At 52.3% G+C, this 21,285-nt stretch overlaps 2 protein-coding genes across 5 annotated transcripts in view; one reads left to right on the forward strand and one right to left on the reverse strand.

The window, feature by feature from the left end:
* The window catches only part of NHSL3 (NHS like 3), a 33,134-nt gene extending 18,645 nt beyond the window's left edge, over positions 1-14,489 (forward strand). For 2 of the 4 annotated variants that reach the window (XM_021677154.2, XM_064363640.1), the window contains exons 2-7: positions 7,585-7,755; positions 7,860-7,915; positions 8,493-8,616; positions 9,195-9,308; positions 9,401-11,944; positions 12,367-14,489. In XM_021677154.2, the coding sequence (XP_021532829.2) occupies positions 7,585-7,755; positions 7,860-7,915; positions 8,493-8,616; positions 9,195-9,308; positions 9,401-11,944; positions 12,367-12,389 (3,032 nt within the window). In that variant the 3' untranslated portion in view covers positions 12,390-14,489. Of the gene's footprint in view, positions 1-5,413; positions 5,615-7,584; positions 7,756-7,859; positions 7,916-8,492; positions 8,617-9,194; positions 9,309-9,400; positions 11,945-12,366 lie in introns of those variants that run through there. The other 2 variants (XR_002479621.2, XM_012440696.2) reach the window with 2 other exon arrangements.
* Positions 14,490-14,771: 282 nt separating this feature from the next.
* The window catches only part of YARS1 (tyrosyl-tRNA synthetase 1), a 37,755-nt gene continuing 31,241 nt past the window's right edge, over positions 14,772-21,285 (reverse strand). Inside the window, exons 9-13 of the mRNA XM_021677155.2 lie at positions 21,056-21,191; positions 19,292-19,389; positions 18,224-18,417; positions 17,517-17,658; positions 14,772-15,662 (exon numbers count right to left, since the gene is read on the reverse strand). Of these exons, the coding sequence (XP_021532830.2) occupies positions 15,552-15,662; positions 17,517-17,658; positions 18,224-18,417; positions 19,292-19,389; positions 21,056-21,191 (681 nt within the window). The 3' untranslated portion in view covers positions 14,772-15,551. The remainder of the gene's footprint in view (positions 15,663-17,516; positions 17,659-18,223; positions 18,418-19,291; positions 19,390-21,055; positions 21,192-21,285) is intronic.

The raw sequence follows: 21,285 nt of genomic DNA on the forward strand, positions 1-21,285 counted from the left end.
GTGGGCGCGCCGCCACCCCCCGCCCCTTGCTCTGGAATGGGGCAGGTTGAGGCCTCACCCCATGGAGGATGTTGCCAAGATAGTGTATGCGCATGCGCGTGGCCTTGGGAGACAGGGGCTCCCGCCATTCCTCCCTTTCCCCAGGCTCAGGAAAGCCCCTGAGTAGGGGCCACACACACCTGTTTTTCTGTACAGACAGCTCCTTGGCAGGCCCTATGTGAGTCTGTGCAGTCGGTCACGGGTGAGGAAGGCAGGGACCAGGGTGGCTTAGGTGTGCTTTGTGGGTGTGGTTTCGAGAGTGCCCACCTGTGGAGGTGGCCCCAGTGGGACGCTGCCCGAGTCCCTGCCCTGGTAAACTGTCTCTGAGTTGAGGAACGTACAATGTGCTTCCTGGTGTGCCCTGCGTGCTGGGGGCGTGGCCAGGAGCAAGGTGTCTTCTCAGATCCAGGAGGCTTCCTCCCCCAGGCAGGTTGGGGATGGGGAGGCAGTGTGGGGTGCTTCCCTCATGGCCTCAGCCCTAGGCTGTACCTCTCTACTGTCAGGGCAGAAAGCCCTGGAACAAGGACTCTTAAGCGTGGCTGTGGGCAAGGTCCTTCCACTCTCTGGACCTTAGTTTTTTTGTGAAGTACCCCTCCCTGTCACCTGGGACTCAGGTTGCTGAGCCCCTCCCTAAGCAAGCCACAGGTGTATAGATAGACCTGGGGTGGCTCCGAGAGGCTGCTGGCTCTGACTGTGGGTGGGTAGGGGGAGGGGTGTTGCTGGGGCAACCAGATGTTATCAAGTGTAAGCCATTGGATCTCTGGGAATTTGCAGCTGTGGCCCTGCCTGCCAGCTGTGGGCCTGGGACCTTGAAGAGCTGATGTTCCCCCACCCCCATCTTGGCAGGAGCTCAGCCCTTAGTTTCCCTGGTTAGAGGGTAGCTGAGGATGACTGTTGTGTGTGGTGAAAGGCTCCAGTTTTAGAGCCAGCCAGAGCTTGGGAAGTCACATGGCTCTCTGAGCTTCACAGGCCCGTGATCAGTTACTAGAAAATTACCTTCCAGTACCTGCCTCGAAGAGCTTTTGTAAGATCCATGAGGACAGAGACTGTGTTTTGCCTTCCGCCAGGACCTGGCATGGTGCCTGGCATGCATTACCCTGCAAATGTTGGTCTACTGGTCTTTTCTGTTTGTGTGAGACTGATAAGAAGGGTGGGTGGGTGGGTCTGGCTTAAGAGGGGAAGAGTGAGGACAGTAGGTGGTCAAGAAAGCTCCAATTTGTAGGAATGATGGGGTCCCATGACCCTTCTTCAGAGGGGAGAGCAGGTTTGTAGCTGGCAAAGTGCACAGAACATGGCTTTTGGATTCAAGTTGTTCTGAGGCAGAATACCGCTTTGCCATTTATACCATGAAGGGTAGGGAGGGCAGCTTTATAATGCTTGCTCCCTCTGGCCTCCATTTCCTCACCTATAAAATGGGAATAAAAGTGTCTACTTCTTAGGATTGTTGTTTAGATCTCAATGATTTGTAGATGTGACTATTCAGCTCCACAAATGTTTGTTCTCTGGAGAGCAAGGGGTCAGCTTATGCTTGAGTAGTCTTGAAAGGCCAGTGCTAGGGTGGCAGCAAATGGGGAAGGAGCTGCAGGGGGGTCGTGTCACTTGGGAGCTGCTGTGAATTTTTAGTTCCCTACCGACTCAGAGAGAAAGGTGCTATGACAGAGGGGTGTCCTCAGGCACGGCTGGTGGGCTCCTGCACAAATACATATATATAGTTCACAGACTCTCTTTTGTAGTCTCTGCTATGCTTTTTAGAGTCACTAGGGGAATCTTTTTTTTTTTAAACTTTATTTTTATTTATTTATTTTTTTTAGAGATAGGGACTTACTGTGTTGCCCAGGCTGTAGTGCAGTGGCACGATTATAGCTCACTATAACCTTGAGCTCCTGGGCTCAAGAGATCCTCCTGTTTCAGCCTCCCAGGGAATCTTTTTTTTTTTGAGATGAAGTTTTGCTTTTGTTGCCCAGGCTGCAGTGCAATGCTGTGTTCTCGGCTCACTGTAGCCTCCGCCTCCTGGGTTCAAGCAATTCTCTGCCTCAGCCTCCTGAGTATCTGGGATTACAGGCATGTGCCACTATGCCCAGCTAATTTTGTATTTTTAGCAGAGACAGGGTTTCACTAAGTTGACCAGGCTGGTCTCGAACTCCTGACCTCTTTATCTGCCCACCTTGGCCTCCCAAAGTGCTGGGATTACAGGGATGAGCCACCACGCCTGGCTGTTTTGTATTTTTTTTTTAGCAGAGTTTGCCATGTTGGCCAGGCTGGTCTCAAACTCTTGACCTCACGTGATCTACCTGCCATGTTGGCCAGGCTGGTCTCATACTCTTGACTTCATGTAATCTACCTCCCTCAGCCTCCCAAAGTGCTAGGATTACAGGTGTGAGCCACCGTGCCAGACCGGAATACATACATACATATATATATATATATATATATATATATATATATATATATATATATATTCTTTGAGACCTTCTCGCTCTGTCACCCAGGCTGGAGTACAATGGCATGATCTTGGCTCACTGCAACTTCTGCCTCCCAGGTTCAAGTGATTCTATCACCTCTGCCTCCATAGTAGCTGGGACTACAGGCACATGCCATCACGTCTGGCTCATTTTTGTATTTTTAGTAGAGATGGGATTTCACCATGTTGATCAGGCTGGTCTTGAACTTCTCAGCCTCCCAAAGTGCTGGCTTACAGGCGTCAGCCACTGCACACACCAGAATATTTTTTAACAGTGTCACTACCCAGCTGAAACCCTCAAGGCCTATGGGGCCCACCCCAGCCTCACCTGGTGCCTGCTCTCCTCTGATACCATCTTTACCATTCTTTCCATTGCTCAGTCCTCCAGCCATACTGGCCTCCCCTACCTTCCCTGAAACCTACTACTCCTGCCTCAAGGCCTTTACAGTTGCTGTAGCCTGTCAAGAAGACTCTCCCCACAGTACCTGCCCTGACTGGCTCCTCAGTATTCAAGTCTCAGTTCCAATGTCCTTTTCTGTTTATTTTAAAATTATTATTATTATTTTTTGGACAGAGTCTCCCATTGTTGCCCAGGCTGTAGTGCAGTGGCACGATCTCGACTCACTGCAATCTCCGCCTCCTGGGTTCAAGCAATTCTCCTGCCTCAGCCTCCAGAGTAGCTGGGATTATAGGCACGTGCCACCATGCCCAGCTAATTTTTTGTATTTTTAGTAGAGACGGGGTTTCACCATGTTGACCAGGATGGTCTTGATATCTTGACCTCGTGATCCACCCGCCTTGGCCTTCCAAAGTGCTGGGATTACAGGCGTGAGCCACTGCACCCGGCCCCAGACTGATCTTCAACTTCTAACCACAAGCCATCCTCTTGCCTTGGCCTCTCCTAGTGCTGGGATTACAGGTGTGAGCCACTGTGCCTAGCCTGTTCTTTTCTTAGAGGGGCTTTTCTTTTTTTCTTTCTGTTTTTTTTTTTTTTTTTTAATGAGACAGAGTTTCACTCTTGTTGCCCAGGCTGGAGTGCAATGGTGTCATCTCAGTTAACTGCAACCTCCGCCTGCCAGGTTCAAGCAATTCTCCTTCCTCAGTCTCCCAAGTTGCTGGGATTACAGGCATGGTCCACTACACCCAGCTAATTTTTTGTATTTTTAGTAGAAATGGGTTTCACTATGTTGGCCAGGCTGGTTTCGAACTCCTGACCTCAGGTGATCCACCCACCTTGGCCTCCCAGAGTGCTGGGATTACAGGTGTGAGTGATGGTGCCTGGCCAAAGGGCTTTTCTTGACAACCTAACTAAACCATTCTCCACACTGGCCCCACCAAACCTTCCTGTCACAGCTCTGCAGTCTTCACTACCTGAAATTACATTGTTAGTTTACCTCATCCATGTATTCATCAAATATTTATTGAACTCAACTCATAGCATGTTTCAGGCACTGATTTATACTCTGGGGATAAACTGGTGAACAAGATAAAGAAGTTCTCCATTAATGATAGTCCCTAGTACTAGGTTAATAAATGTTTGCTGATAAATGAATGGATACAACAATCCTGTTTTTTTTTTTTCTTTTTCTCTTTTTTTTTTTTTGAGATGGAGTCTTATTCTGTCACCCAGACTGGTGTGCAGTGGTGGAATCTTGGCTTACTGCAACCTCTGGCTCCTGGGTTCAAGAGATTCTCCTGCCTCAGCCTCCCAAGTAGCTGGGATTATAGCCATGCACCACCACACCCAGCTAATTTTTTCTTTTTTTTGAGGGAGAAAGAGTCTTGCTCTGTCACCCATGGAGTGCAGTGGTGCGATCTTGGCTCACTGCAACCTCCACCTCCCCAGTTCAAGTGATTCTCTTGTCTAGCCTCCCAAGTAGCTGGGATTACATGTACCTGCCATCACGCCCGGCTAATTTTTGTACTTTTAGTAGAGACGGAGTTTCACCATGTTGGCCAGGCTGGTGTTGAACTCCTGACCTCAGGTGATCCGCCTGCCTGGGCCTCCCAAATTGCTGGGATTACAGGTGTGAGCCACAACAATCTTATAAAGAGGAGTTATTGGCCTTGTTTTCATATGAGGTCATGACTTGTGTGATGGAGCTGGATTTGAACCTGGACTTGACTTCCTTCCCAGTACTTCTCCACTTTTCTTCCTGACTTTTTTAACTGCCTTCACCTATGGGCTGTTTCTTGGCTAATTCTGTTCTCTCTGCCTGGTGATCCAGGACAGAATCACTGACAGACTGGGGCCAATGTGAAGAATCCCAGGCTAGGGGAGAAGGAGGTCTGCTTTGAAGTCCAGCCTTTGCAAGATTAAGTATGATCTTGGAGAGTTCACTGTGCTTCTCTGGGCTTGTGATATCACATTGTCAGTGGGAAGAAAGTCCTTTGGAAAGTGTGGGGCTGAACGTATGTATGAGGGGCTGTACCACCAGCCACTGTGGTTCTGCTCTGGGCATCTCCCTGGCTTCCCAGGACTGTGTCCCAGGACTGGCCCCTGCCCCTCTGGGGGGCTCTGCCCACAGTCTTGCCATCCCACAAGTAGCCCTGGGCTCCTGCCTGCCTGGCTGCAGCATGCTCTGAGCTCTTTCCCCAGGGAATTACCCTGGCCAGCCAGGAAGCTTGGGGATGGGCACCCTGCCAAGTCTAGTCTGGTGGCCCGTCCACCTACCATCTGGCAGCTGGGACCCCTGCCTTAGCTCTAGACTTGGGGGCAGGGTTAGTGATCCGCTACTGGATTGAGTATCTTTGGTCCCCCTAGTCATACTCTGCTGGAGCAGATCACCCACGGACTCCTGGTCTTAGTTTCCTTTCTGTGCCCTTGCACCCCACTTGAGGGGCGGGGTCAGCAGATGGGCGGGCTTAGTAGCGAAGGTGGGAGGAGGACCTGGAGAGCAGCAGCCCCTCCCCCTCCTCTGCCTGGAGCCGGCGCTCTGCGGCCGGGCGGGAGGGCTCGCATCCCCATAGTGCTGGGTTACAGTGAAGGCACGCCCCGCGCTCTGCTCCGGAGAGGCTGGGTGGGATAGGGAACGTCCCGAGTGGCCCCCGCAGTCATGGTGGTGTTCCTGGGCCGCCACCTCCCGGCACTTCTAGGGCTGTTTAAGAAGAAGGGTGAGTGGGTGTGGCTTGGGGGGAGGGGAGGGATGCTCGAAGCCACCCTTTGCCAGACCCTTATGTAGAGTGGGGGATCAAGGCTGGGCAAGAGTAATGGGATGGGGGCTGGAGGCTGGTAATGAGGCCAGAATCTCCCTTCCGGCTGTGCTTTTGTCCAGTCGCTTTGTTGCTGCCTTTGTCTGGGCCCTGCTTCTGGCGTGAGAGGATGGATCCAGGTGTCTCTGACCTTGAAGCCTGCAGCCCTCCCTCGAAACTTGCCTCCCTGCCAGGGTACCCACACTTTACTGGGTATACCCTCCCATTCAAGATGTACTAGTCTTTCCTAGTGTGCAGGGGAGGACAGGACGTGGGGAGCCCAGAAGAGAGGAAAGTAGTGCCACTGGAAGTTGGGGAGCCTGCTCAGTGAAATCTTGCCTAGAGGCCTGAGAATGGAGAAGTTTTGGAGGGAGGGGCCTGTTCCTCCTTCCTTCTCCTAGGAATTGGGCTTTTAGACCTGGATTAAGACATAAGGGCCAGAGTTTATTGGACTTTTGAGGGTCGGGGACCCCCAGTCTGAGTGTGATCCAGGAGTCCCCTCTGGGAACTCGGAGTTGAGTCCAGGGTCTGCCTGACTCCTGTTGCTGGGTGACCTTAGGCAGGGCCTTTCCCCTTTGAGCCCCTTCCCCACTGGTAAACTCTGGGGATCTAGTGCGCTGGTCTGGTTGGATCTGTTGGGGGCCTCCTGGCTCTGACCTGTGGGATTCCTACAGACTTCCTGGGGCAGGAGCTCTGGCTGTGGACAAATGGGCTGAGGGAGGAAGAAAGGCAGGTTTCTGAACTGAAGACCCTGCTCCTGGGGCATGGCCCTTTAAAGGGCTTGTTTTGTTCCTGTCCCTTTATAAGGTGCTACCAAGGTCACATGACCCTCCCAGCGCTTTTGCTTATGTTGTGGGTTTCATTTAAAGCGGGGCTGGGGCTGCAAAGTGCTGACACAGTCCCCCATCCCCAGGATTAGATGGCCATCCCCTCCATGGGCGGGGCTTGTAACAGGATCCTTTGTAATGGATCCCTGGCTCCTCTGCTACTGGGGCCAGGGCCAGGGCCTCCAGGAGTGGAGGATACCTGGGACTGTTTCCCCAAGAGAGACTGGAGCTCCCTTGGGCAGGTGGAGGGGCCTGGGTCTTTCTTTTCCCCTCCCCTGCCCATCCTTCCATTAAGGGGCAGCCACATGGGTGAGTAGGAGACCCAGGAGGCCATCTCCTTGGTCTGCATCCCCCTTCCCCACCACCTAGGATTTTCTGGGAATCTGGTTGTAACTCCTGCCATCTCCCTCTCCTTCCTAATTTTTCATGGTATCTTTTTCCTAGACCTGGGCCAAAGGGTTGCATGAAAAGGGTGGTTTGTTTTCCTGTGAAGTTGGGTTTTGGGTATGGAGGTGAGAGCAATGTATTTGCTATGGGCTATGTGTATACTGCGGATGTCTTTTGTGGGACCCTGAGTGATGTGTGAGTACACAGTTGTATATATACTTGGTTACTGTTTGTTTATATACAGAGCAGGGACTGTGGGTGTTATATGTTTACGTGCGGGCTGGATGTGCTCAGTGTGTGTACCTATGTGTGTTTATACTCGGATGCTCTTTGTTTATATACGTGAACGATGTCTGTGGGTGCTGTGTACATATGCAGTAGACCTGTATACCTGCGTGCCCTGCATATGGTGCCTTATATGGGGCTGTTTCTGTGGTGTGGGTACTCAGATATATGGACACTGGGGTGTAGTTTGTGTCTGTATAATGGGGACTGTGTGTGTTGAGTGCATACTCCAGAACTGTGGGTTATGTGTCCAGACTGGGGGAAGGAGGCATTGCTTGTGTATGCAAGGGTCGTGTGTAGTCTGGGGACCATGGATGCCCTTGCTGTGATACCTGTGCATCCCCAGGGCCCAGATGTCTTCACCTCATTTCCCTGCCTCCTCCCTCCAACTAGGCTCTGCCAAGGCTGAGAATGACAAACGTCTAAGTGTAGGGCCCAGCCAGGGGCCAGGGTCTACAGTGGATGAGCACCAGGACAATGTCTTCTTCCCCAGTGGACGACCCCCGCACCTGGAAGAGCTGCACACGCAGGCCCAGGAGGGGCTCCGCTCCCTCCAACACCAAGGTAACCTTCCCATCTACTCCCCTCCCATCTCGTTCCTCCAGTGCTGCTCTCTCAGCCCTCAAGGTCAGGGGCCTAACCCAACATACCCTTCTGGTGTCTTCCAGAGAAACAGAAACTGAATAAGGGTGGCTGGGACCATGGAGACACCCAGAGCATCCAGGTGAGCCCTGTCTTCAGCTCAGTCCTGACTCTTCTCTCCCTGCTTGACTTCTGGCAAGGATGTCTTAGAACATTTCTAGGTCTCAGTTTCCTTCCTCTATCACAAAGGGCTATGCTAAGTGACCCCTGAGAGCTAGTCCAAGGTTACTCAGTGCTAGGTGATGCTGGAGGGGATCTATGAGTCAAAAGTTCTAGTGGGAGGCCGGGTGCAGTGGCTCACACCTGTGATCCCAGCACTTTGGGAGGCTGAGGCAGATGGATCACTTGAGGTCAGGAGTTCGAGACCAGCCTGGCCAAAATCGTAAAATCCCATCTGAACCAAAGATACAAAAATTAGCCAGTCATGGTGGGAAGTACCTATAATCCCAGCTGCTTCAGAGGCTGAGGCAGGAGAATTGCTTGAACTTGGGACGTGGAGGTTGCAGTATGTCAAGATTGCACCACTGCAGTTCAACCTGGGTGATAGAGTGAGTCTCCATCTCAAAACAAAAATAAAAACCAAAACGTGCCAGTGGGAGCCCTGAGGAGGCAGCCCCACCCCACCCCGATCAGGGCCTGATCTTCTTCTTCCCTGATAGTCCTCCCGGACGGGGCCGGATGAAGACAACATCTCCTTCTGCAGCCAGACCACATCCTACTTGGCTGAGAGCTCCACAGCAGAGGACGCGCTCTCCATCCGCTCGGAGATGATCCAGCGAAAAGGTGGATTCATGGGCAGGGGAGAGGGACGGTGGGCACCATAGGGTCCCAGCATCTGTTTTTTTCCTCCTTATCCACTGTTTCGCCAGGCTCTTTGATTCAGTGAATTCAGAAAACACAGTACCCTGTTTTCTCTTGCACGTTCATGATATACACTGACTATAAAGCAGTTAAGAATTAGAAAATCTTAACTGTTGGGGGCCTGGTATAACTACTTGCGAGTTGTGTGACCTTGGGAAAACCCTTAACCTCTTTAAACTTCTGTTTGATGTTTTATAAAAATGAGGATAAGTACCTTATTGGAAGGAATGCCAAATGTTTAGCATGCCAACTAACACATAATAATATGTTCACTAAATAATAAGCTGTCACTAAAGAGAAATTACCATTGTTGACTTAGTAGCCTTCCAAAAGTCTTACAGAAAAGAAGCCTCTAGCTTTGTTTAACCTAACCTTGCCCATACCTACTTGACTGCAGAAACCGTTTCTCGCAGAGCTCTTATTACAGAAGTAGTGCCCTGCAGAAAGTGCTCTGAGTCCTTTTGCTCTAACAGTTTTTCTCTCCCTGGACTGGCCCCCAGGCTCCACCTTCCGACCCCATGACTCATTTCCCAAATCCGGAAAGTCAGGGCGGCGGCGGAGGGAGCGGCGGAGCACTGTGCTGGGACTCCCGCAGCATGTGCAGAAGGAGCTTGGTGAGCCCTGGGATAGGAGGGCAGTGGTGGTGGGTCGGGAGCCTTGGTCAACCCCTCTCTGCTGACCCCGCCTCTCCCCCCGTCCCTTCCAGGCCTGAGGAATGAGCGTGAAGCACCAGGCACGCCCTGGCCTCCTGGTGCGCGGGATGCTGTGCGCATCCCCACGGTGGATGGCCGCCCCCAAGGCACCTCAGGGATGGGAGCCCGGGTGTCCCTGCAGGCGCTGGAGGCAGAAGCAGAGGCTGGCGCTGAGACAGAGGCCATGCTGCAACGCCACATTGACCGTGTCTACCGGGATGACACCTTTGTTGGCCGGTCCACAGGCGCCCGGCCCCCACCGTTGACCCGGCCCATGTCCCTAGCAGTACCTGGACTGACAGGAGGGGCAGGGCCTGCAGAGCCCCTGAGCCCGGCCATGTCCATCTCCCCCCAGGCCACCTACCTGTCAAAGCTGATACCACATGCCGTGCTGCCACCCACAGTGGACGTAGTGGCCCTGGGCCGCTGCAGCCTGCGCACACTAAGCCGATGCAGCCTGCACTCAGCCAGCCCGGCCTCCGTCCGCTCACTGGGGCGCTTCTCCTCGGTCTCCAGCCCACCGCCCCGCAGCCGCCACCCTTCCTCCTCCAGTGACACCTGGAGCCACTCTCAATCCTCTGACACCATTGTGTCTGATGGTTCCACCCTCTCTTCTAAGGGTGGCTCTGAGGGCCAGCCGGAGGGCTCTGTGGCTAGCAGTAGCGTGGCACCCCCTCCCCAGGGAGGCAGTGGGAGGGGCTCCCCCAGTGGGGGCAGCACTGCTGAGGCCTCAGACACACTCAGCATTCGGAGCAGTGGGCAGTTGTCTGGCCGGAGTGTGTCCCTACGTAAGCTGAAGCGACCTCCACCCCCTCCCCGCCGGACCCACTCCCTCCATCAGCGGGGCTTAGCAGTGCCTGACGGGCCCTTAGGGTTGCCCCCAAAGCCTGAGCGTAAGCAGCAGCCCCAGCTGCCTCGGCCACCTACCACTGGTGGCTCAGAAGGGGTGGGGGCAGCACCCTGTCCATCCAACCCAGCAAACAGCTGGGTGGCCTGCTTGTCTCCGGGTGGCTCCCGGCGCCCCCCACGCTCCCCAGAACGGACGCTTTCACCCTCCAGTGGATACTCCAGCCAAAGTGGTACTCCCACCCTCCCTCCCAAGGGCCTGGCAGGTGCCCCTGCTTCCCCAGGCAAGGCCCAGCCCCCTAAGCCAGAGCGTGTCACATCGCTTCGCTCCCCTGGGGCCTCCGTGTCCTCTTCTCTCACATCTCTGTGTTCCTCCTCCTCTGACCCAACCCCCTCAGACCGCTCTGGGCCACAGATGTTGACCCCCCTGGGTGACAGGTTTGTCATACCTCCTCACCCCAAGGTGCCTGCCCCCTTCTCCCCACCTCCCTCCAAGCTCAAGAGCCCCAACCTAGCTGCCCCTGCTCCGGCTGCCCCTGCTGCAGTTACTGCGCCTGTCTCTACCACTGATGCAGGTCCTCAGTCCCCTTCCACTCCCCAGACATCCTTGACCCCACTGCAGGAGTCTCCCATTGTCTCCAAAGACCAGTCACCCCCACCGTCCCCACCCCCATCTTATCATCCACCCCCACCACCCACTAAGAAGCCAGAGGTGGTTGTGGAGGCGCCATCTGCTCCAGAGACTGCCGAGGAGCCCCTCCAAGATCCCAACTGGCCCCCACCTCCACCCCCTACCCCTGAGGAACAGGACCTGTCCATGGCTGACTTCCCTCCACCCGAGGAGGCCTTTTTCTCTGTGGCCGGCCCTGAGCCTGCAGGCTCTTCAGGCTCCCCGGCTGCTTCGTCCTCCTCAGCTATTGCTTCGCAGAGTCAGCCCCCGGGTAGCCCAGACCCTCCTCCAGCTCCACCAGCCCCAGCTCCTGCTAGTTCTGCCCCAGGGCTTGTGGCCAAGCTCCCTCAGAAGGAACCAGTGCGCAGCAGCAAGGGCAGCGGGTCTCCCAGGGAGGACACGGGTGCGCCCCTGGTCACGCCCTCGCTCCTGCAGATGGTGCGGCTGCGCTCCGTGGGTGCTCCAGCAGGGGCTCCCACCCCGGCACTGGGGCCATCGGCCCCCCAGAAGCCACTACGAAGGGCCCTGTCAGGGCGGGCCAGCCCGGCGCCTGCCCCCTCCTCAGGGCTCCATGCTGCCGTCCGACTCAAGGCCTCCAGCCTGGCTGCCAGCGAGGGCCTCTCAAGTGCCCAGCCCAATGGACCACCTGAGGCAGAGCCACGGCCTCCTCAGTCCCCTGCCTTGATGGCCAGCTTCATCTTCTCCAAGGGCACTAAGAAGCTGCAGCTGGAGCGGCCTGTGTCCCCCGAGACCCAGGCTGACCTCCAGCGGAATCTGGTGGCTGAACTCCGGAGCATCTCAGAACAACGGCCATCCCAGGCCCCAAAGAAGTCACCTAAGGCTCCCCCACCTGTGGCCCGCAAGCCATCTGTGGCAGTCCCTCCACCCGCCTCCCCCAGTTACCCTCGAGCTGAGCCCCTTACTGCTCCTCCCACCAACGGGCTCCCTCACACCCAGGACAGGACTAAGGGGGAGCTGGCGGAGAATGGAGGTGTCGTGCAGCTGGTGGGCCCAGAGGAGAAGATGGGCCTTCCAGGCTCAGGTACAGTGGGCAGTGCTGGGGTGGGGTCCCATTGCTGATGCAGGAAAGTAGGAATCTGAAGACCCGCCAGGGGGGATTTGCTCTTGGATCTTTAACTTTTCTGGTCTGAGGATACATGGGAAGGATGAGCTGTCACCCTTGCTGGGCCCCAGAGGAGGAGAATGGTGTGTGAACCTCAGGCCTACTGTGTTAGAATTCCAGCTTTGCCCCTTTCCCTACCCTTCCTAGCTACATTGTAAAGTGTGGGGCAGTGACACATACATTATAGTGTCAGAACATTTGTAAGGTGTCCAGCCCAGTGCTTCGGGCACAGTAAGTCAAAGGGTTAAGAAGGTTGGGTGAGGGTATGCCTTGTTGGGCTCTTCGCGCCAGAACCAAGCCAGGAGGCTCCTTGCTAAGTGTCCCTTCTTTTTCTCCCCCAGACTCACAGAAGGAGCTGGCCTGACCACCAGGCACCTCACTGGCACTGCTGACCCATCCCAGAAACACAATCTCAGGGACCCGAGCAGCTCCAAGGACGAGGATACAGCAGACACAACCTAATAGAGAGGGCGCCTGCAGCCTTAACCTCCACGGCCTTCGATACTTATGCAAGCCTGGTGTTGCTCCTGTCCTCCGAATCATCCCGCGCTCATGCCTTTTCCCGAATGGGTTCACCTCCGGCAGTTGCCGCTTCAGTCTTGGCCTTAGCCTCATTTTGAAGGAGGTAGCTGGTGGGAGAGGGTGGCTGCGCCCCCTGCTGGCCCTGAGGCCTCAGAGTTGGGAGCAGGACACCTTACCTGAGTTTGTTTCATTTTTTTTTTTCATGTCCAAACCATGCACATACTATAGTCCAGAATCAAAGCACTTTTCAAAGTGGCTGCATGGCCATGCTCCAGGGCCCAGGAAGCCGCATTCCAAGGGCCTGTTTACATAGCAGTGGAATCCATTCCTGGCAGCCAGCCCATAGCTTGGGACCAGTCTGTGCCCTCCTCCCCAATCCAGTTTACTCCTCTAGGTTCTTGGAGGTGGCCAAGTCATTGTGTTCCCACAGGCTTCCCTAGGCTGGGGGCAGGGGTGGGGCTGTGGAATTCCAAAGCACAAAGAGGTGCAGAGGGGGCTAGCCTTCCTGTGCCTCAACTCACCAACCAACCCCCTGCCTTCCAGTTCTGCCAGGTGCTCCATGCCAGGGACAAGTAGGAGACTGCCAGGGCCCAAAGAGATGGGTGAGCAGAGCAGTAGAGTCGCCGTGGGGCACTTGGCAGTGTCAGGAACCTGCCCCTTGCCTCCTTGAGCACGCTGGGGTGGGTAGGCACCCAGCACTTCAGAGGCAGGAGCCTTTGGGCTGAGCAAGCACCGAGAAGGTATATGGAAGGGAGCACCTGGTGGCGGAGAGCTTCCTTGGGCAGTGGGTCCAGGCCTGGCCCTCTGGACTTCATTCTCTGACCTTTCTACTCATTTTGGTGCATGTCCTTTCTGCAGCTGCCTTTCAGCACATGTGGTTCCACTGCGGGGAGCTGACGCTGAGTGACAAGGATGGGAAGCCACAGGTGCATTTTACTCGTCTTCCCTAGTCAGTGAAGGGCATCCAGTGCTCTAGGGCAGGCTGGGTGGTGGTCCCCTAGGTATCAGGCTCTCCTACTACACTCTCCTCCAGGAATGTTAACCTTTCTATTTTCAGCCTGTGCCACCTGTCTAGGCAAGCTGGCTTCCCCATTGGCCCCTGTGGTTCCACAGCAGCGTGGCTGCCCCCCAGGGCCACCCCTTCTTTCTTGATCCTCTTTCCTCAACAGTGACTTGGGCTTGAATCTGGCAAGGAACCTTGCTTTTAGCTTCACCACTAGGGAGAGAGGTTGACATGACCCCCGACCCCCGCTCACCAAGAGCTGGGAACAGAGGGGATGTGGTGAGTTGTGTTCCTCTGGCCCTCTCCAGGGCTTTTTCAGCTCGTCACTACTGTCTTCTCCCTGTAGCTAATCAACCAATGTCCTTCCCTTGCTTGTGGGCAGTGGAGAGTGCTGCTGGGTGTGTGCTGTGCCTGCCCACTGAGTTGGGGAAAGAGGATAATCAGTGAGCACTGTTCTGCCCAGAGCTCCTGATCCACCCCACCCCCTAGGATCCACAACTGAGTCAAAGCTGCATGAAACCAGGCCCTGGCAGCAAACTAGGACCTGCTGGAGGCAGGAGGGAGCCTGACTTCTGTCTCTGTCCCTCCTCTCCTCCAACGTTACTGGAACTCTATCCCGTTAGGATCTTCTGAGCTTGTTTCACTGCTGGGTGGGACAGAGGATAAAGGGGAAGGGAGGGTCTAGAAGAGGCAACCCTTCTTTGTCCTCTGGGGTAAATAAGCTTGACCTAGAGCAAATGGAGACCAAAAGCCTCTGATTTTTAATTTCCATAAAATGTTAGAAGTATATATATATATACATATATATATTTCTTTAAATTTTTGAGTCTTTGATATGTCTAAATAAAAAAATCCATTCCCTCTGCCCTGAAGCCTGAGTGAGACACATGAAAAAAACTGTGTTTCATTTAAAGGTGTTAATTAAATGATTGAAACTTGGCTGTGGCTGCTGCTGCTTAATGGGGGAGGGACAGAGCAGTGGTCTGAGACCACATTTAGAAGGGAAGATGTTTTGTCTGCTGCACACATTGGACCTAAGTGTGGGCCTCTTCTGCTTACTACTGCCAAAAGGGACAGTCAAGACGTCTCGTCCATCCTATGCCACCCAAGTCCCCATTACAGGGTCAAGGAACCCCAGGCTAGGTGAGGGGCCAGCAGCTGCCTCACACTCGTGTTCTCTCCTGAGATGGTCCAGCTCATAGACAGGCCACATCCAGCCACCCCTGTTCAGACATTTTATTTGAATTTATGACAGTGATGGGGATTTGACTGAGATGCCTTATGAAGAAGTATCCTACCCTCTCTGAAGACAGAATCACTCTCTGCCACCCATTCTGCCTGATGCTAACAGCATGCAGCTGGTTTAGAGAGTGTCCCAGCCTAGCTGGATCAAGGGAAATTCCAGGAGCCCTGGGGCAGGCCCTGCGCCCCTAGTGCCAAGCCTCAGGCTAAGCAGACATCGGGAAAGCTGCCAACCACTTGGTAGACCACTAGGTTCTGTTTTCCCTTCCCTTTCCTTTTCAAATCCCACAATTTCCTGTTGGGGAGAAGCTGTAATTAGCCCAGTCCGGGTACTAGATCCCAGCTAGAGGTGCAGCTGCTGGGATAACTCCAAGAAAACCTGGGCACCAATATTTTTCCAATTACAAGGACTGTGGCATAAATTTTTAAATGAGTTATGTCGAAAACAGATTTCTCAAGTCAGCTGTCAAGGGGAAAAGGTAGGGCTGGACTCTGCTGCTGCCCAGCCCTTGTTAGGGGTCAGTCTCTCACTGCAGCCAGACCGGAAGATCCTGGGTTCTGGGGAGGGTGAGCTGCCCCTTATTGAGTTCTGCACCTAATAAAGAGTCCAAACCTGCTGCTTCCGTGTCCTGAAAGATGGGTAAACAGGGATGGAGCAGACTGAAAACACAGAAGATCAGCAGACTGATGGATGGAGCAGACCGAAGACACAGCAGATGACTCAGTGGTGGGAGAAGGGAGGAAGAGACACTGCGCTGGCTAGCTAATGTTCCCCCCTTTCAGCGATTTACAGGAAATGGACCCCAGCTTGGTCATGAAGTTGGTTTGCTTCCACTGTGCGATGCACTCCTCAGAAATTTTAAAGTCAGCCTGGACAAGATAGATAACAAAAGAGATTTTAATGATGGTGGTGGGACTACAAGAAAACTCTTATATACCAGCAGGGTAAGCTGGCTTAGCTTTTCTAAGAGATGCTTGTCAAAAGCTTTCACGTTCATATCTTTTGACTCCAGTAAGTTCATTTTAGGGAAGTTTAAGAATATAATCCTAAGTGCAAAGGCCTATGTACCAAGACATCTGACACATCATTCTAATAGTGAAAAACTCAGAATAACCTCAATGTCTAGTAAGAGTTTAGATTTTGATAATTATGGTAGAATACTATACAGTGCAACCCCCCTTCAACGTTTTAAGAAGATGGGAAAATTTTTCATGCATAAAGATAAATTTAAAAATCATTCCCAGCACTTTGGGAGGCCGAGGCGGGTGGATCACCTGAGGTCAGGAGTTTGAGACAAGCCTAGCCAACATGTACTCTACCCTGGGTGACAGAGCAAGACTTTGTCTTGGAAAAAATAAAAATCATGGCCAGGTACAGTAGTAGCTCATGCCTATAATTCTAGTGCTTTGTGAGGCCAAAGCAGGAGAATCACTTGAGTCCAGGAGGTTTACAGGCTTGAGGTTACAGGGAGCTATGATGGTACCACTGTAATCCAGCTCAGGTGACAGAGTGAGACCCTGTTTCTAATTAATAAACATTATCACTCCAAGCATAGCAAAAGACCAGAAGGAAATAATCACTAATGGCATTCTTTAGTATCTCTAGGTGGCAGAACTAGGATATTTTGTTTTATTCATTTTTCCCCTATATTTTAGACATTTTCTACCATGAAAATTTCTTTTTTATATCAGAAAAAAGATTCACAAAGTCAGACTAGAAAACCAGGAAAGGAGGGAGTGGGCAAAGCAAATGGCCTAATGCAGGAGGATGGAGAGTGGAAACCACTCTCCATGTCCTCCAGAAGCACTCATATAACTAAAGAAACATGATATTAACTAGAAAGAGTCACACTATTGTTAGTTCCACAAGGAGAGTCAACTCCTGCTGCTTTATGTCACTGGCATAGCCCAAGCACCCAAAACAGCGCCTGACACCTACATTATGGACTCGGTATTTGTTAAATGAATGAATGAATGAATACAGGGATCAGTGGGGCAGGTCAGATCTTCACTGTCCAGAAGGCAAGGAGACAATAAGTGTTCTAAACTCAAGGTGGGCAGGAGAGACCCTGGGAGGGTTCTGATCCTGGCCTCATCATTTCTTTCTTTTTTGAGATGGAATTTTGTGCAGTTGCCAGGCTGGAGTGCAATGGCGCAATCTTGGCTCACTGCAACCTCCACCTCCCAGGTTCAAGTGATTCTCCTGCCTCAGCCTCTTGCCTAATTGCAGGCGCCCACCACCATGCCCAGCTAATTTTTTGTATTTTTAGTAGAGACGAGATTTTACCATGTTGGCCAGGCTGGTCTTGAACTACTGATTTCAGGTGATGTGCCTGCCTTGGCCTCCCAAAGTGCTGGGATTACGGGTGTTAGTCACCGTGCCCGGCTGTGGCCTCATCATTTCTGATGACCCTATGTGATCTTGTCAGTTATCTTGCCAGGTAAAATGGGGATAATCTCCTATCACAGACTGAAGATCAAATGAAGAAATGTCTGAAGTCCCTCACACAGGGCCTCAAATGATCTGTCAGAGATGTGAAGTCCTAAGACCCCCATGTTCCTCAGGCACCTTGAATTCAGAAAGGTCTGCAGAGGAGGAGGAAGAGAGGGGCTCAAATGCAGGAACTCCCAACTGGGAGAGGGGCAGCTATGGCTTCAGTAGTAGGACAGTCTGGGGACACAGTCCAGGCAGCCCACTCAAGGAGGAGAATTATAGCTGTTTACCTGCAACTTCTCAAAGACCTTCTTCTTGGGCTTGAGCTCCTCATCTGGTTCGCCCTTTTCATAGCCCTTCACAAACACTCGCTCACCAGGAGCAGAGCCTGCTGGAGGGTCCAGAGGTTCAACCTGGCGGTTTATCCCTTCTCTGGGAAGACACACAGGACAAGGGAAGGGTGAGGCTATGGATGGCTTCTAGTAACTGTGGAGGCCAAAGCAATCCCAGCCTTTACACCGCGGCCCTGATGGGATTTAGGGCATCCTTCGTATCAGAGCTCCAGGAGGTCCTCTTATCTTGCCACATCTCTGCATATCATCAGGGTTAGATTAACCCAGGATATACAAAAATCCTGTGTCAGGAGAGATACCAAAATCTGTGTTTCTAGGGGAGGAAGTATAAAATAGCACAGCAGGGACTTTATAGCCATCAACTGGGATTTGAATCCCTGCGCCACTTCTTACTACTAGTAAGACTTGGGCATGTACTGCTTTGAGTTCTTCATTTCTATTTTAACAAAATTAACTGTAGGTAAAATGCTTCATTGACAGTACTTGTACGGTAAGTCCTTCATGCATCAACTTTTGGCATCAGCGAGGAAGAGGCACGTGTTCTCAGAGCTTCCACCTGGTGTGTGGAAGGACATCATATGGGACGATTCCCCACTCTTCCTGGCTTCCCCAGGTTCTGTGCCCCACCCCAAGTCCTCACTCACATAGAAGCACACAGAAGCATGCCTTGGGACTCGACTCCTCTCATCTTCTGGGGTTTCAGGTTGCACAGCACCACTACCAGCCTGTCCTGCAGCTCCTCCTTGGGCACAAACTGTACCAGGCCGCTTACCACAGTCCGTGGTTCAGCTTCCCCAACGTCAATCTTCTCCACATACAGGCTGTCTGCATCTGGGTGCTGCCAGAAAGAGATGTCAGGAGGAAGAGGATCATCATCAATTAGAGGAGCAGCCTCATGAACTCTCAGATTCCAGTAAGGAACGTCCACTCTCTATAGAGGCCCCTGGAAGGACCCTCTAGAGCTAACTTTCTTTCCAGGTCCCAGATAGCAGACAGGAGAATGGTCTCTGAAGGTATATTCTACTCTCAACTGAGGCCAGATTTGAGTAAAATGGACCTAGAAGCTTGGGTAAGAGGTGGAAGGATCTTTAATAGAGATGAAATGGCCCAGACTGTCTAGATGGCTATCATTATGGTGCGCGTGCTGCACCACATAGGTCCTAGGTGGGCTGGGAGATGGGAGGGGCACAACTGCTGGCCTTGCCTCTGATGCAGGTGCACCAGCATTGATCTCAGGGTAGTTTTGGTGGTTGGGGTATACAGTGAAAAGCAAATCAATGCTCAAGGGAAAAGAAGCCCAGAACAATGGTTCCAGGCCACTGGGTGCAAAATCTTCTGTCTCTGGGAAAAAGGAAATCTTCTTCCCTCTACCACTTTCTGAAGGGGGCCAAGTGGCCTGTCCAAGATAAGGCCTGTAGCTAGTCCAGACAGGCTGGCAGAGACCAGGTGAGTCCATCAGACCAAATTTAACAGACAAACATGTTCCTTTAACATCTGCACCCCCTGCTGAGTTCCTGGCTGTGTTTGGTTGCGTAACGTCCACAGGCAACAATCGCAACAGAAAGCCTGATGCCTGGAATTAGACACCTGCACTCTGACTTGCAATATGACCTCAGGATGTTACTTCCCATCTCCAGGCCACGTTTCCTTCAGATGGAAACAGACAAACCTGACCCAATCTGCCTCTCTGCGATATGGTAAAAAATGAGTACCTTCTCCACAGTGATGATTTTCCCCACACGGATATCCAGCCGGGATGGGATGACCTCCTCTGGTTCTGAATTCTTGGCAGGGCCTTTGGCCATTGGCTCTGGAATGAGAAGAACCCCATGAGGTAGAATTCTTCCCCATGGCAGGTCAGCTGCTGATCCCACCACGTGAAGACACTGAGATTAGGTAAGATTTAGTGTAGAATCCTGAGTCTAAACACTGAGTTATAGTTTAATACTGGGTTGGCAACCTATCAGACATGACACTTTGCCTCCTTTAGGTATTTCCATTCATGAATTCCATATAGAATTTACTGAGTCTGGCCAGGGGTTGTGGCTCATACAATTTTAGCACTTTGGGAGGCCGAGGCGGGAGGACTGCTTAAGCCCAGGAGTTTAAGACCAGTCTGGGCAATACAGCAAGACCCTGTTTTTGAAAAATTAAAAAAAAAAAAAAAAAAAACCCATAATTTACTGAGTTTTTTTCTGGAAGGGTCACATGAAGCTATTAATGCCAATATCTCAGCATCACGCATATCTGGATGGCCAACTAAGAGCAAGGTCCATGCATATAGAAGGAAATGGGGAGAATCTACAGATAAGCTTGTCTCCTTTTTTTTTTTGAGATGGAGTTTCACTCTTGTTGCCAGGCTGGAGTGCAATGGCATGATCTCGGCTCACTGCAACCCCCGCCTCCCAGGTTCAAGCCATTCTCCTGCCTGCCTCCCTCAGCCTCCCAAGTAGCTGGAATTACAGGTGTGAGTCACCGCGCCCAGCAAGATAAGCTGCTGTAAGCTCTGTAGGCTCTGCCCAAGCAGCTATATAAGAGACTACTGATATCCTATATACCAGATGGGCATAACAGGTCTAACCCAATCTCTATCATTTTTTTTTTTTTTTTTGAGACAGTCTCACTCTGTTGTCCAAGCTGGAGTGCAGTGGTGCAATCATGGCTCACTGCAGCCTCAACTTCCCGATGCTCAGGTGGTCCTCTGACCTCAGCCTCCTGAGTAGCTGGGACTACAGGCATGTGCTACTATGCCCAGCTAAATTTTTTTTTTTCTGGGTAGACTGAGTTTTGGTCTCTAACTTTTGGGCTCAAGTGATGTGCCTGCCTCAGCCTTCCAACGTGTTAAGATTACAGGTGTGAGCCAGTATGTCTGGCCCCAATCACTATCTTTGTTTTTTATTTTTTGAGACAGTCTTACTCTGTCACCCAGGCTGGAGTGCAGTATTGTGATCTCAGCTCACTGCAACCTCTGCTTCCCAGGTTCAGCGATTCTCCTGCCTCAGCCTCCAGAGTTGCTGGGACTACAGGCACACGCCACCACGACCAGCTAATTTTTGTATTTTTAGTAGAGATGAGGTTTCACCATGTTGGCCAGGATGGTCTTGATCTCCTGACCTCATGATCCACTGGCCTTGGCCTCCCAAAGTGCTGGGATTACAGGCGTGAGCCACTGCGCCCGGCCCCCAATCACTATCTTTAATGAAGAGGCAGATTTAGCAAACAGACTAGAAGGACCAAAGTCCTTACGCCAGCAGCTCTCAGCAGTGCTGGTACAAAAGGATGTGATCACTTCCTTGTGTTACCAAACCCAAATCAAAATGACTCAAGTTCCATTCTAGGAGCCAGTAGGACGTGACATTCCTGCACTTCAGATCCCCTGGGTTGTTGTGCCCTCAATTTTAAGACAGGCATTTTTCCAAGGCTCATTGACAAGATCTCTCTCCTGACAATGTCAGTCCCTCTCTAGCTGGCCTTACTCTGCTTTGAGGGATCTGGGTAGGCAGCGCTGGCCAGTTTCTTCAGGGCAGGGGTATTAAACTTTTCCCGGATTGGATCTAGCAACTTGTTCAGCGCAACTTCAACAGAATTCTTTAGGTCTCCAGGATGTACAACCTGCAGAATCAAACAAGACCTAGTGAGATGAGGTCTAGAACAGGGCATAGGACATCTGAATCCAAGCAAGTAGGATCAAGATAGTTTTTCCCAG

This window comes from Aotus nancymaae, unplaced genomic scaffold (genome assembly GCF_030222135.1).
Source record: "Aotus nancymaae isolate 86718 unplaced genomic scaffold, 86718_ANA_hifiasm-v0.15.2.pri h1tg000053l, whole genome shotgun sequence".
Taxonomy (NCBI): Eukaryota; Metazoa; Chordata; class Mammalia; order Primates; family Aotidae; genus Aotus; species Aotus nancymaae.